The 10,968-nt window shown below is 48.6% G+C and overlaps 1 protein-coding gene across 1 annotated transcript in view; it reads left to right on the forward strand.

The window, feature by feature from the left end:
* Positions 1-7,689, forward strand: part of LOC147095733 (zinc-binding protein A33-like) — a 34,556-nt gene extending 26,867 nt beyond the window's left edge. Inside the window, exons 5-6 of the mRNA XM_085974781.1 lie at positions 1,076-1,191; positions 7,139-7,689. Of these exons, the coding sequence (XP_085830907.1) occupies positions 1,076-1,191; positions 7,139-7,668 (646 nt within the window). The 3' untranslated portion in view covers positions 7,669-7,689. The remainder of the gene's footprint in view (positions 1-1,075; positions 1,192-7,138) is intronic.
* The last annotated feature ends 3,279 nt before the right edge of the window (positions 7,690-10,968 follow it).

Raw genomic sequence — 10,968 nt, forward strand, 5'->3', positions numbered from 1 at the left:
CAAGTATATCCTTCCTTAGGTAAGGAGACCAAAACTGTACACAGTACTCCAGGTGTGGTCTCACCAGGGCCCTATATAATTGCAGTAAGACGTCTTCCGGATGAGATGTTAAACTGAGGCCCCGTCTGCTCTCTCAGGTGGACATAAAAGATCCCACGGCACTATTTCGAAGAAGAGTAGGGGAGTTATCCCCGGTGTCCTGGCCAATATTTATCCCTCAACTAACAAAAACAGATTATCTGGTCATTATCACATTGCTGTTTGTGGGAGCTTGCTGTGCGCAATTTGACTGCGACGTTTCCCATATTACAACAGTGACTACACTTCAAAAAGTACTTCATTGGCTGTAAAGTGCTTTGAGATGTCTGGTGGTTGTGAAAGGCGCTATATAAATCAAGTCTTTCTTTTTTTACTCTTAAGATCATGAAATGGTTTGATAGGATAAACATAGCGAGAATGTTTTCACTTGTGGGGGAGACTGAAACTAGAGGCCATCAATATAAGATAGTCACTAATAAATCCAATAGGGAGTTCAGGAGAAACTTCTTCACCCAGAGAGTGGTGAGAATGTGGAACTCGCTACCACAGGGAGTGGTTGAGGCGAAGAGCATGGATGCATTTAAGGGGAAGCTGGATAAACACGAGAGAGAAAGGAATGAGAGGTTATGTTGATACGGTTAGATAAAGAAGGGTGGGAGGAGGCTTGTGTGGAGCACAAAGGCCGGCATAGACCTGTTTGGACCGAATGACCTGTTTCTGTGCTGTACATTCTCTGTAATAAGTAGTCCAATATCAACAAGCATTGAACAGTATGTTCTGCAACATGAGTGACCACCTGACCGGCCTGGTTCTTTGTTTGTTTATTTAGTTAAATGGAGTCACTGAGACCAAGATCTCTACAAAAACCAGCACCGTGACCCTGGGTTTCCATTGCAGTTTTGTGCTAAGACTCACTTTCCCTCCCTACCCCCACCCCCCCCCCCTCCCCCCCCCCCCCCCCGCAGTTTATTTCATTTACAGGAAATAATATTCAATGCAATCTTTAAAGTGACACAAATCCGATTTGTTTGTACAGAATTGATGTCAAATTCGGCAAACCCGGCAAAGCCTTACTTGGTCTTAATCTCGGTGAGTTCGGCGGACCTTTGCAGTACAGATTGTGGAAACGGATGCTGAAGGCTGTGGATCCAGGTACAATTGTGCTTTACGTAGGATTACGTAGAATTTCACCGCACAGAAACAGGCCATCTGGCCCAAGCATGACAGCCATGGCTCAATGGGTCGCACCCTTGCCTCTGAGTCAGAAGGTTGTGGGTTCAAGTCCCACTCCAGAGACTTGAGCACGTAATCTAGGCTGACACTCCAGTACAGTGCTGAGGGAGTGCTGCACTGTCGGAGGTGCCGTCTTTCGGATGAGGCGTTAAACCGAGGCCCCCGTCTGTTCTCTCAGGTGGATGTAAAAGATCCCACGGCCACTATTTCGAAGAAGAGCAGGGGAGTTATCCCCGGTGTCCTGAGCCAATATTTATCCCTCAACCAACATCACTAAAACGCATTATCACGCTGTTATTTGTAGAAGCTTCCTGTGCGCAATTTGACTGTTGTGTTTCCTGCACTACTACAGTAACTTGACTTCAAAAAGTACTTCATTGGCTGTAAAGCACTTTGGGACGTCCTGAGGTTGTGAAAGGTGCTATATAAATGCAGGTCTGTTTTTTTTATTAGGGGGATTAATCTGACAGCCTCACTTCCTCTGGGCGGGGGTATGGGGGAAGGTTGTGCAAAATAATTTCTTTATTTTTCAAAACCCTTCGTAATTTTGAACACCTCTATTAAATCTCCCCTTATCCTTCTCTGCTCTAAGGAGAGCAATCCCAGCTTCTCCAGTGTCTCCACATAACTGAAGTACCTCAACCCTGGTACCATTCTGTAATCTCCTCTGCACATTTTCTAAGGCCACTCTTACTGAGCAACCTTGCAAGGTTGAGAGACAGTAGAAATTTAGAATTAGGAGTTCTCCCTGGTGTCCCGGCCAATATTTATCCCTCAATCAGCACCACTAAAACAGATTATCTGGTCATTATCACATTGCTGTTTGTGGGAGCTTGCTGTGAGCAGATTGGCTGCCGCATTTTCTACATTACAACAGTGATTTCACTTCAAAAAGCACTTCATTGGCTGTTAAGCGCTTTGAGACATCCGATGGTCGTGAAAGGCGCTATAGAAATGCAAGCCTTTCTTTCAACTGGTCTTTGCCGGTGTCCATTTTCACCCCCAGACAGTCTGATTAGGAGTTATTTTGTTTAAATTAAGCAAGACAACCCCAGTATGTGGGGAAGCATGGCGCATTCATTATTTTTGTACTACAGGTAGACTATCCTTTATCCGAAAACCTCGGGACCAGCCGTGTTTCGGTTTTCGGAGAATTTCGGATTTCGGAAGGTGGGTCGGCGGGGGTCCGCGGGGGGATCGGCGGGGGTCGGGGCCGGCGGGGGTCGGGGCCGGCGGGTCCGCGGGGGGGTCGGCGGGGGTCGGGGTCGGCGCGGGGGTCCACGGGGGGGTCCACGGGGGGGTCGTGCGCACGACTTACGCTGACGCTCAGCGTAAGTCGGGGTCGGCGGGGGTCCACGGGGGGGTCGGGGCCGGCGGGGGGGTCGGCGGGGGGTCGTGCGCACGACTTACGCTGACGCTCAGCGTAAGTCAGCGGGGGTCGGGGTCGGCGGGGGTCCGCGGGGGGTCGTGCGCACGACTTACGCTGAACGAAAAAACCTTCGGTTTTTAGAGGGTTTCGGTTTTTGTAAGTTCGGATAAAGGGTCGTCTACCTGTATTAACATACATAGAAGATCAGAGCAGGAGTAGGCCATTCGGCCCCTTGAGCCTGTTCCGCCATTCAATGAGATCATGGCTGATCATCCAAACTCAGTACCCTGTCCCTGCCTTCTCCCCATATCCCTTGATCCCTTTAGCCTCAAGAAATATATCTAACTCCTTCTTGAATATATTTAATGAATTGGCCTCAACTGCCTTCTGTGGTAGAGAATTCCACAGGTTCACCACTCTCTGGGTGAAGAAATTTCTCCTCATCTCAGTCCTAAATGGCCTACCCCTTATCTTTAGACTGTGGCCCCTGGTTCTGGACTCCCCACCATCGGGAACATCCTTCCTGCATCTAGTGCGTGAAGACAAGTTGTCCTGATTGAACCAATCATAGCTGTTGCTTTGTACCTTCAGTTACTGTGACATAAAGCAGTGTAACGATTCATATCCGGCCTTGTTCCATCGAGCGAGTTCTCGGTTTGTCTTTTGTAGAGACGGAAGGGCATGAGGCTGCAATGTGGACAGTCTGTTCTCTGCACAGATGCTGACTGACCTTCTGTGTGTTTCACCCTGTTTTGTTTTTGTTTTGGATGATAAAGTATTGTTTTTTTTCTTCACTTTTAATAAGGATTAACGCCTTTGACAATGGGGGATTGGCAAATGTCATTTCAAGGTGCACTGAGAAGACACCTGGCGTGAGCGGATTCCCCCCCCCCCCCCGTGGCTACCATCGCGACAAAGGGTTGTTAGTCCCGCGACAATAACGCGACAAAGGGTTGTTAGTCCCGCGACAATAACGCGACAAAGGGTTGTTAGTCCCGCGACAATAACGCGACAAAGGGTTGTTAGTCCCGCGACAATAATTCCGATCCTAGCCGAGCAGTTTTAGAATTAACAAGAAAGAAAGACTTACATTTATATAGAGCCTTTCACTACCACTGCACGTCTCAAAGCGCTTTGCAGCCAATGAAGTACTTTTTTGGAGTGTAGTCTTCTCTACTTCTTAGGCAGTCCCTCTGAACCGAGGATGACTTGCTTCCACATTAAAAATGAGTTCTCAGGTGACTGATGAGTCCAGTGCGGGACCTACAGTCTCTGTCACAGGTGGGGCAGACGGTGGTTGAAGGGGCGGGTGGGTGGGGTGCTTGGGTTGACTTGCGCTGCTTGCGCTTGGCTTCCGCTTGCTCCTGGCGAAGAGACTCGAGGTGTTTGGCGCCTTCTCGGATGCTTCTCCTCCACTTTGTGCGGTCTTGGGCCAGGGATTCCCAGGTGTCAGTGGGGATGCTGCACTTTTTCAAGGAGGCTTTGAGGGTGTCCTTGAAGCGTTTCCTCTGCCCATCTGGGGCTCTCTTGCCTTGTCGGAGCTCCGAGTAGAGCACTTGTTTTGGGAGTCTCGTATCGGGCATGCGGACGATGTGACCCATCCATCGGAGCTGATTGAGCGCGGTCAAAGCTTCGATGCTGGGGATGTTGACCTGAGCGAGAACAGTGATGTTGGTGCGCCTATCCTGCCAATGGATTTGCAGGATCTTGTGGAGGCAGCGTTGGTGGTACCTCTCCAGTGCTTTGCGGTGCCTGCTGTACACGGTCCAATTCTCTGAGGCATACAGGAGGGCGGGTATCACTACTACTCTGTAGACCATGAGCTTAGTGCTGGGTTTGAGGTCCTGGTCTTCAAACACACTCTTCCTCAGGCGACTGAAGGCTGCACAGGCACACTGAAGGCGGTGTTGGACTTCGTCATCGACGTCTGCCCTTGTTGACAGTAGGCTCCCGAGGTATGGAAAGTGGTCCACATTGTCCAAGGCCTTGTCGTGGATTTTGATAATCGGGGGGCAGTACTGTGTGGCGGGAGCAGGTTGGTAGAGGACCTTTGTCTTACGGATGTTTAGTGTAAGGCCCATGCTCTCTTACGTTTCGGTGAAGGTGTTAACGATGGTTTGGAGTTCGACCTCCGAGTGAGCGCAGACGCAAGCGTCGTCTGCATACTGTAATTCAATGACAGAGGAAGGGACGACCTTGGATCTGGACTGGAGGCGACGGAGATTGAACAGTTTCCCGTTTGTTCAAGCTTCATTATACACTGACCAATCACGGTATTGTGTTTTATATAACTGTTCTACAGTATCACATTAAATGACAAGGTGACACACAAATAATACAACCTGCTTCCCAGGCCCGGAGTGATCACTTTCGGCTCCTTTAGGCTGCCTGTGAGGCTGTGGGCTTTGGACTGACCCCCCCGAGGTGTTTCTGACATTGAAGAGAAACATGTACCATTCTTGTACTATTTGGCCACATCTGCGCACAACGCAATGCGCAGATGCACATTTGCTGAGGCGGTGTCTTTAGGTGTATGCCCTGCTTCTAATCCTTTCGGCCTCCAACTCTGTTCTGCAAGCCTTGTTTGCTGCACTAGAGGTGCCTAAAAGAAAGAAAGACTTGCATTTATATAGTGCCTTTCACGACCACCGAACATCTCAATGCTCTTATACAACCAATGAAGTACTTTTTGGAGTGCAGTCACTGTTGTAATGTGGGAAACACGGCAGCCAGTTTGCACATAGCAAGCTCCCACTAACAGAAATGTGATAATGGCCAGATAATGTTTTTTTGGTTGAGGGATAAATATTGGCTCCAGGAATAACTCCTTCTAAATAGTGCCATGGGATCTTTTCTGTCCACCTGAGAGAGCAGACGGGGTCTCAGTTTAACATCTCATCCTAAAGGCAGCACCTCTGACAGTGCAGCACTCCCTCAGCACTGCACTGGAGTGTCAGCCTAGTTTTATGTGCTCAAGTCCCTGGAGTGAGACTTGAACCCACAGCCTTCAGACTCGAGGTGAGTGTGCTACTGAGCCACAGCTGACACTAGGCCAATCATTATCTTTTACTGTGAGATGTGGTGTCCTGGCAACTGGTCTCTTATCAGGGTATGAGCCTTTTCTTGACCTGGGTGTTTATCATTTTCTGTCTTTGCATTTCCAAACTGTCTTTTGTTCATACATAGAGACAAGATCCAAGTTTCCCTTTCCTCCACATTTCCTCAAACACTGAAAATGCTAAGGGAAAGGATGCTGGGATACTTTGACCATCTTCAAGCATTCTAACAAGCGGTTCCTGTGCTAAAATGTCTGTCAAACCTTTTTAAAACCTTTATGAATCACTGGTTAGCCCTCAGCTTGGAGCATTGTGCCCAATTTTGGCACCACACTTTAGGAACGATGGCAAAGCCTTCGAGAAAAGGCGGATGAGATTTACTGGAATGGTACCAGGGATGAGGAACTTCGGTTACGTGGAGAGACTGGAGAAGCTGGGGTTGTTCTCGTTAGAGCTGGGAACATAACATAAGACGTAGGAGCAGGAGTCGGCCATTTGGCCCCTCGAGCCTGCTCCGCCATTCAATAAGCTCATGGCTGATCTGATCTTGGCCTCAACTCCACTTCCCTGCCCACTCCCCATAACCCTTGACTCCCTTATCATTCAAAACTCTGTCTATCTCCACCTTAAATATATTCAATGACCCAGCCTCCACAGCTCTCTGGGGAAGAGAATTCCAAAGATTCATGACCCTCAGAGAAGAAATTCCTCTGCATCTCCGATTTAAAAGGGTGCCCCCTTATTCTGAAATTATGCCCCCTAGTTCTAGATTCCCCCACGAGGGGAAACATCCTCATCATCCACCCTGTCAAGCCCCCTCAGAATCCTATATGTTTCAATAAGATCCCCTCTCATCCTTCTAAACTCCAATGAGTATCGGCCCAAACTTTCTTCATCAGAGACAGTTAGGGGAGATTTAATAGAGGTGTTCAAAATCAGGAAGGGTTTTGATGAGAGTAAATGAGGAGAAACTGCTTCCACTGGCAGGAGGGTCGGTAACTAAAGGACACAGATTTAAGTAATTATATAGAATTATACCCACTTTGTAGGATTTTACTCTAATTTCGGTAGATTTTAGGTTCAAACCCAAAGGGTAGATCAGCCACAAACCTAAAACTGGTATTAAAAAGTCCATAATCCTTCAGAAATTGGCAAAAGAACCAGATGGGGGAGAGGATGATAAATGTTTTTACGCAGCGAGTTGTTGCGATCTGGAATGCGCTGCCTGAAAGGGCGGTGGAAGCAGATTCAATAATAACTTTCAAAAGGGAGTTGGATAAATACTTGAAGAGGAAAGATTTGCCGGGCTATGGGGAAAGAGCAGGGGGGGAGTGGGACTAATCGGAGAGCTCGTTCAAAGAATGGCCTCCTTCTGTGCTGTATCGTTCTATGAAGATGTTCCCCCTTGCGAGCTTTTTTAACGTTTCGACCCCTGTTTCAGCTCCAGCCCCCCTGACCATGGATCCCCGGTCGGCGCACCCCCTCCTCCTCTTGTCCGATGACCAGACCCAGGTGACGGTCTCCAGCGACCCGGAGCGGCAGCTATCCGACGGGGCGGAGAGGTTCAGCGACTACCCCAGCATCCTGGGGTCTGAGGGCTTCGCCTCGGGCCGGCACTACTGGGAGGTGGAGGTGGGGGAGAACACGGCCTGGGACGTGGGGGTGGCCCGCGAGTCCGTCCGGGGCAAGGCGCTCCTCACCCTGGAAACCAAGACCGGGGTGTGGGCCGTGGCCCTGTGGTACGGCGAGTATCTCGCCCTCACCTCGCCCCGTACCCAGCTCGCCCTGAGCGTCAGACCCACCAAGCTGGGCGTGTACCTGGACTATGGGGCGGGACAGGTGTCTCTGTACGATGCCAACGGAATGGCCCACCTGTACACTTTCACCGACCATTTCACCGAGAAGATGTATCCGTACTTCAACACTTATTGCAACGCAGATTCACTCAAGCTGACCCCTTTGCAGATTTAAGAAACATCTTCCGGTGACGGACAGCGGGGGTGGGGGGGGGGGGGCGATTATAACTTTCATCGTTGGGTGGGGCGATTATAACTTTCATCGTTGGGTGGGGGGGGGTTGATTATAACTTTCATCATGGGGGGGAGGGGTGATTATAACTTTCATCATGGGGGGTGGGGTGAAGGGGTGGGGGAGAATCGGGTGACCCATTTCACACCCTGCCCTCAAAATCGGGCGAGGTGTAAAACCGATTCGCTATCCCCTGTCGGAAAGGGAAATCACGGGAGGAGTTGTTAGATGTGTTAATTGAGCACAAAAATCTAGGCCGACACTCCCAGTGCAGCACTGAGGGAGCGCTGCACTGTCGGCGGTGCCGTCTTTCCGATGAGATGTTAAACTGAGGCCCCGTCTGCCCTCTCGGGTGGACGTAAAGGATCCCATGGCCACTATTTCGAAGAAGTGCAGGGGGAGTTCTCCCTGGTGTCCTGGGGCCAATATTTATCCCTCAATCAACATCACTAAGAAAACAGATTATCTGGGTCATTATCACATTGCTGCTTGTGGGAGCTTGCTGTGCGCAAAATTGGCTGCCGCACTTCCTACATTACACTTCAAAAAGTACTTCATTGGCTGTAAAGCTTTGGGACGTCCGGTGGTCGTGGACGGCGCTACAGAAATGCAAGTCTTTCCATATGTACGTTTTGCAGGCTTTTCAGTAGACGTGGCCTTTTAGATTCCAAGTTGCTATTGCCAGTAGTTTGCATGCACCTACATTGGGAAACATTTCACCTACCGCAGTTATCTTATGTTATGGATCATGGCACGGGAACAGCGGTTGACTGTGCCTGCCTATCTTGGAATGTGTGGCAGTGGTTAGGAGGCTGCTTGGCACGGGGAAACATTGAAATCTATTGACGTTTAAAGTATATAAGGCAGATGTAAAAATATAGTCCGTTCGACTGCTCTCGGGGTGGAGTGGGAAAAGGCCGGTGTGAGATTGATCACTTCGTAATCATGTGGCCTTAAGCCAGGTTGTGTACCAACAGCTTGTTCACTGTTTAACTGTTATAAGCATTTTAACTTCTTTAATGCGTTTAATAAACATATCTACTTTGTACAAGGCTCCCTCTCGTCTGAGTATTACAGACCGATAAATAACCAAACAGCGAGTGTCTCACCCCCCGACTCCCCAAAGCCTTTCCACCATCTACAAGGCACAAGTAAGGAGTGTGATGGAATACCCTCCACTTGCCTGGATGAGTGCAGCTCCAACAACACTCAAGAAGCTCGACACCATCCAGGACAAAGCAGCCCGCTTGATTGGCACCCCATCCACCATCTTAAACATTAACTCCCTCCAGCACCGGCGTACCATGGTTGCAGTGTGTACCATCTACAAGAGGCACTGCAGCACCTCGCCAAGGTTTCTTCTGTAGTGTATGTGCCTTTAAGAGCCCCATGTGTACTGTAATGGCCACTCGGGCTATATAAGCCTGTATATTGTGTTGTATCCATTAGTTACCCTCCAGACTTTGTTTAGTAAACACCTATGAACCAAACTCCTGTCTTCAGTGTCTCTATCAACACACAGACACAACAGTGGCGACGAAGTGGAAATGGACTTACCTGCAATTCGGCAGCACCTCAAGGACATCGATTCCTCTGGCGTCCAGAAGAATCAAGAAAGTAAAAGAAGCTGTGGTTTCACCAGCTGGCCAAGCTGGTGGCAGGTACTGCGCTAATCCTTCCTGGGCATCAGGCTGGGGCTCCAGTGGCTGGCTCTACAGCTGGGACAAGCAGCGAAATTGGAGGCAAGCAGTAACAGACGGGGAGGGAGCACTCGGGAGACGGCCGGCGCTGCAAGCAGGTCGGCGTTCAGACCTGGAGAGAAAGTCCGGCGGGAACGAGTCTCCAACTGTAAATAAATAAATAAAAAAGAACGGAAACTGCGGGAAACATCGTTGTCAGCGGCGGGAAAGCGCAGGAAGTGCCATATCTTTTCTGCAGAAAAAAAAGAAAAGCAATATTGATGATTTTGATAACGAATATGTGGAAAGAGTGGAGGTATATTGCACTGCAAATGGAATAGAAGATGAAAAAAAGCTTCAGTACTGCTAAATCTAATGGGCGCAAAGACATACGGGCTGTTATGAAATGTAATCACTCCAGCCAAACCAAAGGACAAGAATTTTAAGGAAATTGTTGATACCCTACAGGAGCACTTAAACCCAACACCGCTGCTGATAGCGAAACGATTCAAATTCTTCAAGAGAAATCAACACAAGAATGAAAGTAACGCTGATTACCTCACCGAATTAAGAAAGCTATCAAAACACTGCCAATTTGGGGCAGGACTAGCAGATTATCTTCAAGACAAATTCGTCTGCGGTCTCTTAAGTGAAGGAACACAGAAAAGGCTGCTTTCTGAAAAAGATTTAACACTGGACAAGGCTTTCAGTATGGCTGTATCATACGAAGCAGCCGCAAGAGGAGCTGCAGAGATACAACAAAAGACACAGGACTTCGGCACCCATGAAATGACACAGGGTTTCGAGAGATGTTATCGCTGCGGCAGATCCACCCATAACCAGAGGGACTGCTGGTTCAAGGACAAAGCATGCAGGCAATGCGGAAAGATTGGACACGTTGCACGGGTATGCCGATCTGGACAAAATAAATCCACAGACAGGAAAAAAAAAATCAATAAAGAAAAGTACAGAAAGGTACAAATGATGACGGACAGTAGCGCAGAAGAGCGATAGCGACTCCGAAAACAAGAGACTAAGCTGTCTCAAATTACATAATGTACTTGCCAAAGATGATTACCAGACCATTTGGGTTACCCTCACGATAGCAGGGTCCCCAGTTAAAATGGAGCTAGATACAGGATCAGCACTGACCGTCATAAATCGACGGGATTACGAGCGGCTATTTCTGCATATACCTTTAAAAGACACATCCTTTATCTTGAAAACATATACGGGGCAGAAAGTATACCCCAAAGGAAAAATAAGGGTGCCTGTTGTATACAACGGCAAGGAAATACAAAAGTTGTATTTATACATTCTACAAGATGGTGGCCCATCGCTGTTGGGACGTGAATGGATCAGGAAAATACGTTTAGACTGGCACTCCATTCAGGCACTGACGGTGACCAGTAAGAAAAAAAACGATGATGACGTCATACCTGAACGATTAAAAGACATCTTGGCCAACGCCAAAGAAGTGTTTCAAGAGAAACTAGGAACCTTGAAAGGCATCACCGCCTCAATAAAAGTGGAAGATGCAGCAATTCCCAAGTTTTTTAAAGCA

This window comes from Somniosus microcephalus, unplaced genomic scaffold (genome assembly GCF_052327205.1).
Source record: "Somniosus microcephalus isolate GS21.2 unplaced genomic scaffold, FLI_Smic_1.0 unresolved_chr1, whole genome shotgun sequence".
Taxonomy (NCBI): Eukaryota; Metazoa; Chordata; class Chondrichthyes; order Squaliformes; family Somniosidae; genus Somniosus; species Somniosus microcephalus.